This window comes from Delphinapterus leucas, chromosome 9 (assembly GCF_059928025.1).
Source record: "Delphinapterus leucas isolate spDelLeu-1000000601 "Yukka" chromosome 9, BTC_Dleu_Yukka2, whole genome shotgun sequence".
Classification (NCBI taxonomy): Eukaryota; Metazoa; Chordata; class Mammalia; order Artiodactyla; family Monodontidae; genus Delphinapterus; species Delphinapterus leucas.
This window is the reverse complement of record NC_143137.1, coordinates 87,711,063-87,727,842: the sequence shown is the minus strand read 5'-3', so window position 1 is coordinate 87,727,842 and position 16,780 is coordinate 87,711,063. Positions and strand designations below refer to the sequence as shown.

Here is a 16,780-nt window from a genome sequence, read left to right as displayed (position 1 = left end):
TTAGAAACATTTTATGTACACTGAGGTTTGTTATTACTGGTATTTAATGTTAGCTAAATATTAATTGGAATGGGGGCAGGGAATAAGTGGTCTGAGAGGAGGACAACTACAGAGGCTTGGGATGTTAAAACGCCAGTTTTTTTAAGTAGTTGAGCAAGTTGTGATAATAAGCTTCAACTGAAGTCCCTGAAATTTTATTGAAGACAAGTTAAGGAAATTAATCTGCCTTTTTTCCCCGAGCAGTGAAACCTGTCTTTTTGACTCCTATTCTGCAAGAACCACACTTAAACACTGCAGGCAACTTTCAATTCCATAATTGAAATTTCTATACTCCACCTAAGGATAAATTTGCTTGGGTAGATAAACCTGCTCCCCCCAACTGTTTTCACTTGTAAATACCTTTTCCATTGTTCAAGTTCAGGTAATCCAAGGATAAGACTACTTGAATATATAATGATGTTCTTTAAGCAGAAAGAAAAAATCAATCTCAGATTTCCTCATCGTTACGTTTCCAAAGATATTGCCCCACTGGATTATCATGTCTTGATGATCCAGGATAGAGGCAGCATTTCTTTTAAATTAAGAATGTCACCTGACCGTTTGTTTTTAGAGAATTAACTGGCTGGCCGGTCAAATATTTTATGAAAAGACTGAATTTCCTAGACACTAGGATAAGGAAGGGGTGGAAGGAACTCTTGGAGCAGGTGTAAGCTGCTGAAGTACGTTCAGCACATGGGAACTTGAACAGGAGAAGTGTCCAGAAATCAGAAACTGATCCTTGGTACAGCAGGAAAACCTCCATGTGCACATTACCATCCACTTTTCTGAAGGGCCACGTTCAAAGGTCAATGTTATTACCTTGCTCATTTTTGAAGGGCTTTTACAAGTATTTTGGGAAGGATCTGGGGACGCACATTCACTTGTAGTCGTGGGTTCTGGATTTTCAGGATCAGGATCTGTAAAGCGTAAGGAACCATAGAAAATGTAAAACTGCACGATAAAATACTGCTTTTTACTAACACTCGGACGTACATTCTACTGTTCAAACCAACGTCTTATAAAGGCTCTCTCTCTCCTTTCTGAAAAGGTATTTAAAACAACCACCATGATAGGTCATCTGCTTACTGACCTTCCATAAGTTCACTGAAAGAAGGGACTGGGCCCTTGGGTTGCAACTGGGGAATGTGATTTGAATGAGATGAAGGTGAAGACGGAACATGAATCGGTGAACATGGGACACATGGTGACTCTCCCCCTAGAGATGAAGCAGAAGCAGACCCAAAGAGAACATTAGAAGCACAGAACGGGGGTGCAGAGTGATTAGCTGACTCCACTTTTCGGCAAAGCAACAAGCTCACTTACCACTATCTTTATCTTTTCGGTGATCACTGAGTAGTAAAGCTCTCTGATAACTCCTCTCTCGCACTTGCTCCACTGAAGTTGAGGCGGTCCTTTAAAATCAAGTCATAACATCAGTTCAGAAGCTGCTGCCGGCTAGATCAGTTTGTGTCCACTGATGGCCAACATAGTCTCTCAGATAAAGGCTTTTTTGCTCGTTGGGGAAAAGCTTTGAAAACAGCTCCCCACCCCAGCCCGCAACACCCCCCAAAACTGAGACTTTTATCCTCATTTATTTGAAGAACTCAAGGAGACGCCATTCCTTTGTCTTAAGCAATTTCTTGGTGAAAAGGAGGGGGTCGTTGAAGGGGGTAGCAAAACAACATTCAGAACGTCACTTCAGGTTACCAAAGGGACCACATATACCCCTGACAAATTACCTTGGGTCTGGATTATAAGGCTAGCAGGAAGCTCAGAGGTAAGAGGACCATGGAGCAAAGTGAATGTGGCCTCCTGCCCTTTGCAGGACCCTTCTGTATCCAGCTTCTTCTATTCCTATCGAAGAAACACTAAACATGGCTGTACTCTCAAGGCAACTGGTAAGGGTGACAAAGAAACTGCCGGATGTTGACTAGGATAAAGGTTCTTTGGAGAGGAATATTTGTGTGAAAATTATCAAGGAGTAGATACAATGGACCTTTAATGATGCAGGGAAATACTTAACTGGCTTAAAACTCTTATCAGCAAAAAGGGTCTGTCAAAATTATGATCACAAACCTCCTCTGCTGTAGGAGAGCAACAAACAGGAAGGCAGCTGATTAACAAAAACTTTGTTTTTCAGAACAGCACACTGCCAATCTTTACAAGTGTATAAGCTCCGTTCAGAATCAGCTATGTGACTGGACGATAAAATAACAAAAGGCTACCGTCATTATAAGGTGTATTACTTGTAGTTCTACAGTTACCAGTTAGTTAGGTTTTTTTTTTTCCCAACAGGCAGCTTACCATTGGACTTCTGGTTCATTCTTTTCACTGGCAGAAGCTTCCTTAACAGGACAGTTATTGCTGGTTTCTTCCAAAGTAGCATTATAAACTGTAGCTGGTGTTGGTAAAGGTAGGCTAGCAGTGCTTTCTATCTGCTCCCCATTTTCATTCCCGTTGGCACACCCATCAGCATTGTTGCTGCTCAAGTTTCCACTTGTGTGAGGTGATACATTAACCAGTGGAAAGTGTTCTGCCTTAGAGCCACTTTTCCTAGCTTCACGTTGTCTTTTCCGGTATTCTAATAGAGAAACCTTAAGCAAGAAAGATAAGGAAAAGCAAATCTTTTATCCTTGTTTTTATATGTCAGTGTCAATCTATTCTTTTTTTTTCTAAAGAGAATTACTACATTTACATTAAGAAAATTATATAAAATAATTTGATTCTGAACAAACAATAATAATTAACAATTATCAAATGCCTACTATATGCCAGGCATTGTATTTAGATGATTTACATACATTATCTCATTTAATCCTCACAACAACCCTATGAAATAGGTATATTATCATCCCCATTTTACAGATGAGGAAATTGAGTAACTCACTCACTCAAGGTCACACAGCTGGTGAGTGTTGGAGCCGGGATTCGAACCTAGGTCTTACTTGAAAGCCCGTGCTCTTTCCACTATACTATATTGCTTCCCACAAAGTTGCCAACTGGACTCTGTTATAAAAATTAAAAGCACACATCACTAAAATTCTTTCGACTTGCAAAGCAATAAGCCTATTAACAAATAAAATACGTGTTGTAGTTTCTCCCACTGATCTGAAATAAGGCATTCTAATTGTCTCGGTATGTCTGCCAACCAAATAATGGTGGTAAATCAGGGAACTTATTATTTATATAATAAATACTTTTATATCCATGGCCTAAATACTGTAGGTATTAAGGATGAGGAAAAGAGGCAGTTCTTCTATATCGGCTGCCTGTTCTATGTAAAATAAGGGTAATAAGAACACAAATATTATTCAATTCTGTTTATTTGGTTGGGAAATGGTTATCTTTTAAAAGTTACTCCTTCAGTGAAATAAATCACCTTGAGGTTTCGATCTCTGAAACCATGCTCCTTATAGGACTTTTCCGTTATCACTAGCTCTCTGCAAACATAATCTAATTCACTGAGCATTTACAAAAGGTTTAAAAATGTACGTATCAATAATTCAATATGAATAAAGTATGAATGCCTTACACAGTACATATTATAACTACTAATTACCCTCAGAAGTAGTATGAAAAAAACACTATTAAAAGGACTATAAATCGTTAAATTTGTAACCTTTTTCTTTTGTGGTGGATTCTGGGGTGTGCAACTTCCGTCGATCAAATTGTCATTAATAGTCCGTCCAAAACCAGATACAAGCCCATCTTCTGAAGTACAAAACACAGGTGTTTCCATAAACATGCCTCTAGTATCATCCTGCATCAGGCACTTTGACTCACTTATTCGGAAGCCTCCTCCAACCTCCAACTGATGTGAGGGTGTCAGGTCCCTCAAGTTGGAGTTTACTGAGAAGTTAACTCCTGTTCTGTCAGGACTCTTTACCCAGGAAGAATATATTGGGCCCCGTCCAGAGTGAGCAGATTCCAGTTGGCTGTTAGACTCAGTCCTATCATGTGCAGGTGTTTCCATGGTTTTATGTAAGGCAGCTTGCTCGACTGTATCGAGTCCCAGTTGAAGGTCTGACACAGATTCCTTTTCTCCAGGGCACTGCCTACTGACTTCAGTCCTACTCCTAGGGCTGGTATAACCAATAGTCTTTATTTCTTGCAGACCGAGTTCAGTTAAATTAGAATTTCTAAAAGGCCCCAATGTTAACATGGTTGAAGATCTGTCAAAGCCCTGTTTACAGAATTAAAAAAACAAAAAAAATTACACAAATAACCACATTTGGAAGCTAGTTACATTAAATCTACCAACAATTTATAATGATACTAGGGAAAAGTCACCGATTTAAAAAACCTTTTTTAGTATCTCCTTACCTCTTGACTATAAGTGCGTCTCTTAATTTCTGGAGAACTTTCTGGGGAAGAAATATTCTACATAAAAGAAATAATCATAATTGAAAATTAAAATATGTTAACAAACCCATGATATTTATAGAAATGAGAACTTAAAATGAGAAACTACTACACAGACTTTGGTTGTAGACTTTTTTATTTCCATTCCTCTTATATTTTGCTTTAAGGTCACTTTGATACACATAGTCATTTAGTCTGACTTTTTGTATATCAATCAGATGAAATGAAAGTTATGTGCATTTTAATAAAAAAATAAAGTTTAAATTCACAAATGCATGTTCCAAATTTTCGCTCTTAGATTCTTAAGAACTTTTTTTTCCTGCTCTCAGTACACTAATTATTAAAGGGAGAAAAAAACAGCTATTAAAGAAGCCCCATCCCCATGGGTTTTTGTTTCTGTTTTTTCTCACCTCAAAGTGCATGGTATTTCCCGGTGTGCCAGGAGTTACTGGGGTAACTGGTGAATAAATGGGCTTATAACCATTTCTACAAGCTTCGTCGTCTGACTTTGCCCGTGGAGGAGTGGCAAATGATGGATCCGTAGGAGTAATATCTGTGTGAGTTGGGGTAGCATATGGTGAAGGAGTAGGTGTGGAGGTTTCTGAGTAAGCAGAATCTAGTAACTGATAGAGTCTTCGTTTTTTTAGTGGTGTAGTTAAATCTGTTGGTGAAATAAGTTAAGAAATTATACTGCTGCTATTTGCTATAATCTGTAATATATTCTGGGAAAGATCAAAAAACATCAGCAATCGTAATTATGATGTCACCCCGAAACTAAATTTCACAGTTTTTAAAGATAACAGGAAGCAATCTCTCCCCCACCCCCACCCCGCCCCCCAACTTAGTCATTTTCACTGTTAGCAAGCATATTATCTTGCCAGAAGGCTTACAGGCCTGGGGGGCTCTAAGAAATCTTGCAAGTACAGCTGTTAATTTAACTGACTTCTAAGAGTCCTTTTGAATCTTGTTGAAAACCAGCTGGCCAACTAGGCCCAAAATTCAACCATAAGCCCCAACATATTGTACATGGTACTTGCAAATTAAGATTTTCATGTCTACCTTCGTCTAAAACTTTGGAGGACAGAAAAGAGAAAATATATGTAACAATGTGCTTCTTTTGAAAGGTACATAATAATTAGAATATATATATGCTATATATATCCTGCCACATTCTCCACACTAGAACAACACTGAAAAGAAATTCTACCTGGAAGAGAACAGCTATCATTTAATAGTAGTGGACTTCTATTTTCACCATTGACTGTAGGACTTCTGGATCTTTCTTGACAGGGTGAATTAAATCTGTGTAAAATTGCTGAGTTTTCTTCTTCCAGAGCTTGTTTCAACCACCGCTGAAATACATAGAACAATAAATGAAGAGAAATCAGTTTGTAGCTGTTTACATATCCTATAAATATACAGCCAATTCCAAAAGCATTTCACTACCAGGACTGGTAGAGTAAGGAATGAGAATGGCTTTTGGCTCATACTAGAGTTTCATATCCAAAGAAAAGTTTACCTTCTTGCATGAGCCAGAAATGTTTTCAGGAGGTTCTTTTCTTCTCCTTTTTTCTGAAAGGAATGGTGAAGTGAATCTAATGTAGTGCTTAGGAGTAGAGTATACATGCGGACTGTAAGTGAGACCCGGTAAAGAATTGAGCTGTGTAGCTAACACTTCAGGATCTGTAGTTATGCGCAGAGGCTTTTCTGAAAGGGTGTCTGAAGGTTTTCCCGTCTTCTCATTCTTCTCACTTAACCATTCATTGACCAAGTGCTAGAGAGAAGGAAAATCTGGGTCACTATATATGTAATTATACAGATTCTCCTATAGAATATTCTAATACCAAATTTGTAACTGACATATCTAAAATGAGAGATTAATTTAAATCCTTCATATATGATGTCTAAAAAGTCAATATAAGTCATTCTGCATTTCCTTGGTTATCTACACTTATTACTAAAATTTTTTACACAATTATACTTTGTAGGAACAAAACACATGATATTTTTATAAAATAGTAAAAATCTAGGAGACCTCAGTACTATCTTAAAAACACAAACACTAAACTGCTTCTATATTATGTGTAAAGTGTTTAGTTTGTCACACTTTAGGCAGTGTTTTTTTTGTTCTTGTTGTTTGTTTTTTTGCGGTACGCGGGCCTCTCACTGCTGCGGCCTTTCCCGTTGCGGGACGTGCAGGCTCAGCGGCCATGGCTTACGGGCCCAGCCGCTCTGCGGCACGTGGGATCTTCCCGGACCGGGGCACAAACCCGTGTCCTGTGCATCGGCAGGCGGACTCGCAACCACTGCGCCACCAGGGAAGCCCTAGGCAGTGGTTTTCTACTCTGGCTGCTCATCAGAATCTCCAGATGAGGCCAATGCATATATACATATATATTTTTTTAAAGCTGTCGGCATTGACAATCACTAATGATTTAAGGGGGTTGAAATCTCTAAGTTCCCATGCTTTGAAAATTCACATAATCCCTTTCTTAGTTCTGTTTATTTTTTTGCATCTACAATGTACATAGTTCAGTCTTTACTGGCTGTATGAATATACCTGATCCTAAAGTATAATGATTACTCAACTTTTTCTTTTTTTAAGAACTAGTTATTTAGTAAAGTTCAGATGTAATGGGCATGGAAATAAGGATTACATTTCTCAGCTCAAGCACATTTTCCTTGCTGTGTGGGCACTTATATCTTTTCTATCTAATTATCAAATTATACTCCTTTAATTTTTATTATAAATGTAACTTGTAGAATATGTAGAAAAACTAGTGTATATGTATTTACACATACATTCTCACAATACACATACAGAAATACATTAAAAAACAGTCGACCCACATCCTGTCTTCTAGAGATAATCACTATAAGCATTTTGGCATCTTTTCTTTCCTTCCTTTTTTCAATGTATGTAAACTTCCTTTCTAGGACAAGCAACAGTGGGGCTAAAGCACTTGGGAGTCTGCAACAGACTGCCCCGGTGTGAATTCTGGCTTTGCCACTTATCGTTACCTCAAGCAAGTTACATAACTTTTCTACATCTCAATCCAGATCTATAAAAGAAGGGTCATGAGAGAAACTAGCTCTACAAATAGGGTTATTGTAAGGATTACAAGAGTTAAATAACCAAAGCTCTTCATAGAGTATCTGGCACAGAATAAGTGCCATGTATGAAACTGAGAAGGCCTTTACATTATAGGAAATCACGATAATTTGGTACTCCGTCAAACAGTAATGTTGTTTAAAATAACAGTATATATCACACGCAAAACCTGTGGGAAAAAGGCTTTTTTTTTTTTTTTAGAGAGAATCAGGATACGGGAACCTATATCTCAAGACCAGAGAATTAAATCTATAGTGCCACAGTAGTTTAGTCATTTAATAATTAAAGGGCAGGGACTGTGTCATATTTGCAATCAAGAAAGCAGCCTTTTTTTTTGTTTTTCTGCACTGTGCAGCTTGTGGAATGTTGGTTCCAAGACCAGGGATTGAACCCACTGGGCCCTCAGCAGTGAGAGTGCAGAGTCTTAACCACTGACCACCAGGGAATTCCCAAAAGTAGCTTTTCTTTTAAACATGAATCTTTTTTCTTTCTCACTAATCCAAATTATGGAGAAAATCTGCAGCTACTTTTTGTCCTCCCAAAGTGGGCAAAAGTAACTACTCATTGTCAAAATCAAGTGCTGGCTTGCTTGTTCAGGATCCAAGGTGCAAAGGTGAGCACAGACTTCAAATCAGAGCGGTGTTTAGATCGTCTCTGTCTAATCCTCTGACTCGCCACTGAAGTATACTCCCAGGCTCCTCCTAGATATTTACGAAGTATACTTCTCATGGTTTCACAGTACCTACAAACTATACTGAATTTGGTAAGAACAAAGACCAGATAAAGTGGGTTTCAAAGTATTTTGTTGTAGAAGGGCGTGAGAAGGATCCATTTATGATCTACCCCACTGCCCAGAGAGCCTAAGGGTTGCACTTTGGTATCTGCTCCAATCTGCTGTACTCAGAACGGGAGAAAAACAAAGCTTCATAAGGGTGTTCTGTATTTCTGGCCTTCCTGTAAAGCTCAGGTTGGTTTATCTCAGTGATTGTTTACCACAATTGCTTCATTAAATCTGACAGTAGTTTTTGACAGATTTTTATTAATAAATTTACCTAAAACTACCCTTCCTGAAATCCTCCTACACTGTTGGTGGGAATGTAAATTGGTACAGACAGTATGGAGGTTCCTTAAAAAACTAAAAATAGAGCTACCATATAATCTGGTAATCCCACTCCTGGGCATATATCCAGAGAAAACTGTAATCTGAAAGGATACATGCACCCCAGAGTTCACTGCAGCAGGACCTAGAGATGATCATACTAAGCGAAGTAAGTCAGAGAAAGACAAATATCATGATAGCACTCGTGGAATCTAATTTTTTTAAAAAAGAAACAAATGAACTTATTTACAAAACAGAATCAGACTTAAGGGGAAACAGGGTGGGGGGGATAAATCAGAAGCTTGGGATGAACACATACACCCTACTATATATAATAAGATAACCAACAAGGACCTACTACTGTATAGCACAGGGAACTCAATATTCTGTGATAAGCTATATGAGAAAACAATCTAAAAAAGAATGCATGTATGCATGTGTATAACTGAATCACTTTGCTGTATACCTGAAACTAACACAACATTGTAAATCAACTACACTCCAATAAAATTAAAATGAAACTACCCTTCCTTATAAACTTTCACATCCTACTACATTCTATGGAAATCAACAATTTCTTCACATTTAATTCTTGTAATCTACCTTTACCATGAAATTTATAAAAACTACAAAGAATAAAGAAAGGATAACACATCTCAAACTAGTTGTTTCTGAGAAGTGTAGTTTAGTACATAAAGTAGGCAAAATTAAATCATCAGAAATCAGAATTGCACTACTACAAAGAAGCCTTGATATACTGGATATTTTAATGATGCAAACATTTCTATTAACTGATTTTACAGTTTTGCAATTCTCATTCTTAGTTTAAAACTTTGCTAGTATAAAAACCACGACTCTATCACTCTTCCTTATGAGATGTTATAGACTGAATTCCTAAAACATGAATATATTTAACATCATAAGACATTTGTTAAAAAACAGTTCTTACATTCATTAAGAATCATACCTTTTTTGTTTTGGGATACTTTGTTGGACATTTATTAAGTGCTGGAACTTCAGTTTCAGTAATTATTTCTGCTAGTGCAGTTTCACTTTCTGGTTCTATTGCAAGTACAGTATTTTCAGTATCATTTTGTTGTGAAGTAACTTCTATATCAGGAGAAGACGGTTGGATATCTGAACACATGCTGACAGTTCTGTGTCTCCGACGCTGCTGTCCGATGTGAGTCCTACTCCGAGAAAAACTTTTTCTCTGTTTAGTTCTATTTACTTTGGCAGGAGTTGGCTTGCTAGCAGTTTCTTCTTTTGCTTGTTCCTAATTCAAAAGAGAATGGAACTTTTAATACGATGTTTATATAACTCAGTAGTTGAAATCTAATGGCATCAATCTGCTTCAGAAGCTAACTGCCCCAAATGTCTTTATGAATTCTGATATATATTAAATTGACATAATTAAAAATTTTCTTACTCTCCAAAACAAAGCAAGTGGAGTCTCATAGCTGAAGTCTTAAATTCTCATAGGATTTGAAAAATGCTATTGAAAAGCTAGTATCACATCAAAAATTCTTTATAGATGTAATTAAATTGTGGAAATTTTATTGGAAAGTGGTGAAGTGTGAAAATAAAACTAGACCTGAATAATAATACCTGAATAACTTCAGCATCAGTGACAATCTGTGCATCTTTACATTCAGTTTTAACTTCAGTTTTGGCAGTGCTGATCCTTTCCAAAGCTTGTTCTCTTCTTTTCTCTCTTTTCTCAAGTCTGGCAAAAGCTTGCAGAATTGCTTCCATTTTCCTTTCTTCTCTTGTCTACAAAATTTAAAGTAACATAATAAATACTGCTGTGAAGTAAAATTCAAAAGTCCAAATGTTCATGGCAAATTAAAAAAAAATTTCTATGATGGTGTTAGCAAAACACCTCTTTTGATGGTAGATATGGGATTAAAAACATTTATATTCATTTTAGATCTTTGAGAATCCCAAACATCTTGGTAAACCCTGTCATTACAAATATATTACAATGAAAGGAATGTTTGGATGATTGTATGTTAATGATAAAGGTAAGGCAAAACCAAAAAAAGACTCAAGAACGACCCTGCTTTATCAAACCAAAAATCTTTTTTTCTCAGTAATTACATTAGGCAGCCTTTTAAAAATAAGATCAAAGTTCCTAAGGTAATAATATGTTGAAAAGGTTAAATCCATATGAACGTAAGGAGTGAATATATTGACATGTCATAGCAGGATATTGTGGGGTGAAGTCCTGGGTTTAAATCATGATGCTACCAGTCATTTACTATCTCTGTGACCCTAGGCAATGTAACAACTCTGGTTATTAACCTTTTTGAGCATCTTATAAAATGTGGGTAACAATATTTACACTTCACAGAATTGTTAATGAGTTCAAATATAAAATATCTGTGAAGTTTTCCAACCTTACTTGGAAAATGGTAGGCATTTCTTAGGTGTTACTATTTCTCCTTTGGCTCTCTTGCCCTCCATTATAATTGTTATAAGGCATTCCTCTATCTTCTGCTCTTCCCGTCTACACTGACAGTTCAAGGCAGAGACTGGAAAACAGCAAGAGTTCCTTTGAGCGTCAGTTCTCTTTGGAGAGAGAACATTAAAAGCAAGACCCAGAGCCTTGGCCAGGGGGCCTGGCAAATGCTTCAGGTTTCAACCAGAAACAGGAAGCATGTCCATCAACTGTCCAGTTCTCCAAATGTAAAGAACCAGGTCCTGAGGCTTAGATCCATTCGTCTTTCTTCCTTTATTGTCATCCACGTGGGAAAGAAAGATCAATAACTCAAGGTCTGGCTGCATGGTCTTCTCAATATCAGAGCTTTAGAGTTCGAGTAATTATCAGCAGAGATTCAAGCATTAAGACACCTACACTATGAAAACTATTACTTACTCTTTCCTATATTTTTTTCTTTCATTGTTCCACTAGGTAAGGGAAATATGTAAACAAAACTCTTCTGAGAACTTTATAATTGGTGAAAACAGACTACCATACTGCAAATGTGTCAGTCTTATAGAATGTGTTATCCTCACCCTCTTTATTTTACAGGTAAGGAAACTGAGTCCAAAGAGGTAAGATTACTTGTTCATGGACACATCAGCGTCTTAGCTTTCTTGGTCTGGGATGGATAATAAGACACTAAAATAAAGAATGTAGGCAAAAGATGATCTCTTTACTGGAACTGGAAGTTTTAAAGCTGAATTCTTTCCTTAGATAATACATGTCTCTGGTCTTAATAAATCACTTTACTCGACCCCCTTTCATTTATGGCTCTCTATAAAAATCCTGTCTCAATATATTAGGGCTTTTCTAACACCCTAAATTTAGAAGTCTGGAGTAACTAAAAAATACGATTTTCATAATTGCTTCACCTGTGGAATGGGGGTGGGTAGAAAGAGAAGGGGTTCATTATTGTGCTTATAAATTTAAAAATAAATCTGGGAAAAGTACATTTTTCCAAAAGAAACAAAGTTGTCTTAGCAAGAATCATTTTATGTATAAAATAAATTTACCCACGGGCCAGGCACCCAAAGGAGATATTTTCTATGTCATGATTATCCAAGGAAAGTTTCCTAAGATAAATACGAATTTATGCCAAAAGAAGTTTCCTTGACATGGTCCATTATTCACTTGTTTTAGATACAGTAAGGGTCAGAGATAAAACTAATTGATGTAAAGACAAAATTAATTCATTTAAAAATTGAACTCCCTTGGAAAACAATGCAGCTAATGGATAGTCAAAGCAAAATCCTTTATTTCTAGATGACTCGATCTTTTTGAGCTGGTCAGGATCTTAAAAATAATCTAGTCCTACACTGCTGAAGAAACCAGAGCCCACGTGTATTAACTGAATCACTCAAAGGCAGAGCCATAATTATTATCCAAGTTTCCAGGCTCCTGGTTTGTTCTTCTTTCCAATTACCAACTACTGACACACTACATAATGCAAAATAAAGCATAATTCTTCCTACATTTACTACAACTATTAACTGAAAGCACTAAACAGGTATCCTAATAGCTTTAACCCAGCTTCATCTTAAAACACACACTTTAGAAAATGTAAACATGCTTTTGATTATGTGAAGAAAAAAAAAAGTTACTAATCTACTTTTATTTTAAATTCCTTAAGGTTCATATGTCATTCAGCTTTTATATTCACCAGTGTATTCTCTGACACACACAACCAGATATACAGTATGTAATGACTGAAAATTCACCACCCACTTTATAGATCTAACTGATAAATAAGTTTTATATGTAGCTTGAGATAATTATAGCTGATTGTTCAGGGGACTAGAGAAATTAGGAGTCTTAGTTAGCCCCAGCAGACTGTCCATAGATCCTGACATCTGAGCTGGATGTAGTTTAGATGATACTTGTCACCTAAGGCTACCACCAGGACCTGCGTGTTTCATTATCATGACTCATTCCAAGCCACTGACTGTTCAGACCTCAAAAGTCATTTTTACACTCTATGAGCTTGGCAACTGATAGACCCTGATATAGAATTAGAATTAGAATCAGACAGGGTTGACTTTTGACTTTTGTTGTTAACAACAACACTGTTGTTAACGCTGGAGTGTTGGGTGCTGAACTAAAAAAACTGAGAAATCTCTGATGAGATCTACAGATTGCTTTTATGACATTTTTCAGTTTATGGCTTTACAGTATAACACACAAGAGTACAGTAATTTTCTGTAAGCAGAAAGTCTGCTTAATATCCCTTTATAGGATTTTATCACTTGAGGAGTGGGTACAGTGAGAATTTGTATTACAATTTTGTGCTTCAATGTATAAACACACTGGAACACAAATTTAACTTGAAATCATGTCACGTTGTACTTGGAAGAGACAATGGAGATCTTCTTGTATGAGCCCCTATTCAACAAATGGCGAGGGACTTCCCTGGTGGCACAGTTGTTAAGAATCTGCCTGCCAATGCAGGGGACATGGGTTCGAGCCCTGGTCCGGGAAGATCCCACGTGCCGTGGAGGAACTGAGCCCGTGAGCCACAACTACCGAAGCCCCTGCACCGCAAGGAAGAGTAGCCCCCACTCGCAGCAACTAGAGAAAGCTTGTGCACAGCAACAAAGACCCAACACAGCCAAAAGTAAATAAATTTATATTTTTTAAAAAATGGTGAAAACCTAAGGTCCATATAGTTCAAGGACTACATAATAAAGAACACGAATTAAAGTTTTATACAATATCACAACTGAAAAACTAAACTACACTGACTAAATTGTTAGAATTCATCCCAATTAGAGATATTTGGTAATATGAAGCTGAGTGAAAATAAGCTTATGTACTCTGGATGCCTTACAGTGGCTTTAGAAGGAAATTTGCTAGTAGTAGGATCTAAGAATTGAGAAGGAAACAAAATGAAGACATTTAGGTATTTTGTGATTTCCTTTTTTACCTTACTACCAAGTAGGAAGTGGCTCTTAAAGACAAAAACAACAAAGTTGCCTTTTAAAGGAAAAGGGAAATGGCAGGGCCAACCTACCAAATTACTTACAGCGTTGAAATAGAGAAATTAAAAGACTTCTTACTCAACTAACTTCCCTTAACCTTTTGAATAGGAATTTATTAATTTTTTTAAAAATGCTAAATTACTGCTTACCAATAAAATTGTTCCAAAAGAGTAAGTATCTCCATTTCTTCTCTACCACATGATGATTTAGTTTAACTTCATAGTACTCTTTCCTGTTTGATGTTTGTTTTTCCTTCCACCCCGTCCTCCGTGAAAGCTGCTCCAGAACAGGGACCTTGCCTTCTTTTGTTCACCCAGTACTTTAAATGGTGCTCAGCATATAACAAACACCCAAATTTTTAAGTGAATAAGAATTGGGTATACATTATATAAACCATGTATATCACTATAATTTGAAGGTATGTAATGAAGTCTTTAAACAAGATTTTGGAAATCCTGAATTTACTATAAGGCAGCTGAAGCTGAATATCCTCATTTCGTTTGAACAGACAACCTATAAAAATAAACAGGTTCCTTTTTGCTAGTCGATACTACGATTTTGGAAAAACAGTTCCTAAACACTGTGATGAAGAAAATGGGACTTTAGAAAATTAAAACTAGTAATCAACGTTAACTTAGTCATGCTCTGAGGAGAGAAAAGTAAGATGGACAATACATGTCAGATGACTTTTCTGGCAAATTTACCCTCCCCTATAGTTTACTATTATTAAAAATCCTTTTGCATCTTCTAAACTGATCTTCTAAATCAAGTCACTTCCTAGAGACATTAGTAAGAGCATGGATTCTGTATAGTAGTGTTTTCTCAGTGTTTTTTCTATGGAATAAAAATCTGCAGGATGTCAAAGTTGTCACTACAGAAAAACAATTGCAAGGACGTACAGGTTGAGGGAATGCTGACATAAACAGAATTTCTCAAGAGGTTTCAAACACCATGTATACTGGAAATCTCGAAGTTGGGGACAAGGTATACTGTTTACTAAAGTCAGCTGGCTACAAAGCTCTCTCTTTCACAAAACATCTTAAATTAGAGTTCCATGGAATACCTTTTGATGTGAAGGATCAAGGCTGAGAAAATTGTGGGGAATCCTGCATCCTATCCTGCCTGGACTATAAGCTTCATTTAGTTCACACTCATGGGCGTTATCTATAGCTTTCCTCAAATGGCTGCCAGGAACATCTAATAAGCTCAATTATAGACCACCTACTTTTATAAAAGCCAGACCTTTTTTTTCCCCTAGAAGCTAGGGCTAAGGCAATGAGCCCTACAAATCCTTGCCCTTACGTAGTTTATATTCTAGTGATATACAGTTAATTCTAAATTGTCCTAGATGCTTGACAGGTTTAAGAAACTCACAGCTAGGTGACTATCCCTTCATATCCTTTTGTTGGTCTCAAATTTCTATCCTCCTACATGTGAAGACCACCTGAACCACCTTGCATGGACTCCAGTTTAAGCAATCTATTAACAGGCCATCAAATATTACCAAGACTATATTCCCAAAGTAGTCTCTCCATAAGGTTGTGGAAAATTATTTTGAAAATATATTAAAAGATACTACAAAGGAGGTTCTTTTCATTTCATTATAAATGGGGTGAAGGAGGGGAAGCAAGCCTCCTTTTGAATTTATATCTTTCTAAGGTTTTATATTTTTAATCAATCACCTGTTCATCAAAATAAGGTGAGCTTCTCAATACCTAACCCCCTCTGTACACCTAACCTCTGACAAGGTTACGGCCACCTAACTTCAACTCAACTACCATGGACCTGGGAGAGTCTACTCAGTAGTACCCCGGTTTTGAAACCAGGTGAGTCTAAACAGCCTGCTGTATTTCAACTTACCGTACTATTGTATTTCAACCCACTGTATTTCAGCTTAAGATTCGCCCAAGTCAATTCCAACCCACTGCCAAAGAAGTATCTCTTACTAGCTAAAGAGAAAATGTCTAATAACCATCTATTCAGTTCCATACCATTTAGCCACATGTGAGCTTTTGTAAGGAGAGGACAAAATATAATGGAGGAAAAAGGAAAATGTTAAGAATGGCTTTCTACCCTGGCCCCCTAATGATTTGAGTATTCTTTCATGAAATCAGCATTTCATGTGATCTACAATCAACCAATCTTATTTTCCTATATCCCTCCTCACCACCCCCCCCCCAAAAAAAACAGCCTATAATTCCAGCCAAATGTGATTTTAAACATCATAAGGTAATGGTAAATTCTACCTAGTTCATGAAATGACCTCTGATCCCTCCAGCTATAAGTTACCTGTCATATATCTCCTTTCCACACTTCCTGCTGCATTGTAACTGTTTTCTAAATGCCCTTGAAGGCAGAGATACTATCTTCCACTCTCAACAAAAGGAACAAAGTAGCAACCAAATTACATAAATCACCTGTGCTATTTTTGGAGACTGAGCAACATGCTAATATTAGGTTGTACGTGGAACTGCCATTTGTATAGATAAAAACTATCAAAACAACAATTTCATATGGTTCAAGCTATACTACAAAAAGATGGGCTGAAGTATATTTGAATTTGGACATTACATGGTACTTATCTGGGAGGAAAGTCTGACTTTTTATATTTCAATCTCATAGATACACGTGAGAACTGGTATCTCCTATTATAATGCTTTAAAGTCTGTCCCATCACAGGAGAAAATTTAAATCAGTTTGACCTAAGT

At 36.9% G+C, this 16,780-nt stretch overlaps 1 protein-coding gene across 10 annotated transcripts in view; it reads right to left on the bottom strand.

Moving 5' to 3' along the window:
* Positions 1-16,780, bottom strand: part of KMT2E (lysine methyltransferase 2E (inactive)) — a 97,891-nt gene that overhangs the window by 2,293 nt on the left and 78,818 nt on the right. For 9 of the 10 annotated variants that reach the window (XM_089917775.1, XM_089917773.1, XM_022554363.3 and 6 more), the window contains 11 exons: positions 10,221-10,385; positions 9,580-9,888; positions 5,921-6,175; positions 5,609-5,753; positions 4,812-5,062; positions 4,363-4,419; positions 3,659-4,222; positions 2,344-2,633; positions 1,363-1,451; positions 1,130-1,255; positions 859-956 (listed from right to left, as the gene is read on the bottom strand). In XM_089917775.1, coding sequence (XP_089773901.1) covers positions 859-956; positions 1,130-1,255; positions 1,363-1,451; positions 2,344-2,633; positions 3,659-4,222; positions 4,363-4,419; positions 4,812-5,062; positions 5,609-5,753; positions 5,921-6,175; positions 9,580-9,888; positions 10,221-10,385 — 2,349 coding nt within the window. The remainder of the gene's footprint in view (positions 1-858; positions 957-1,129; positions 1,256-1,362; positions 1,452-2,343; positions 2,634-3,658; positions 4,223-4,362; positions 4,420-4,811; positions 5,063-5,608; positions 5,754-5,920; positions 6,176-9,579; positions 9,889-10,220; positions 10,386-16,780) is intronic. The other variant, XM_089917780.1, reaches the window with a different exon arrangement.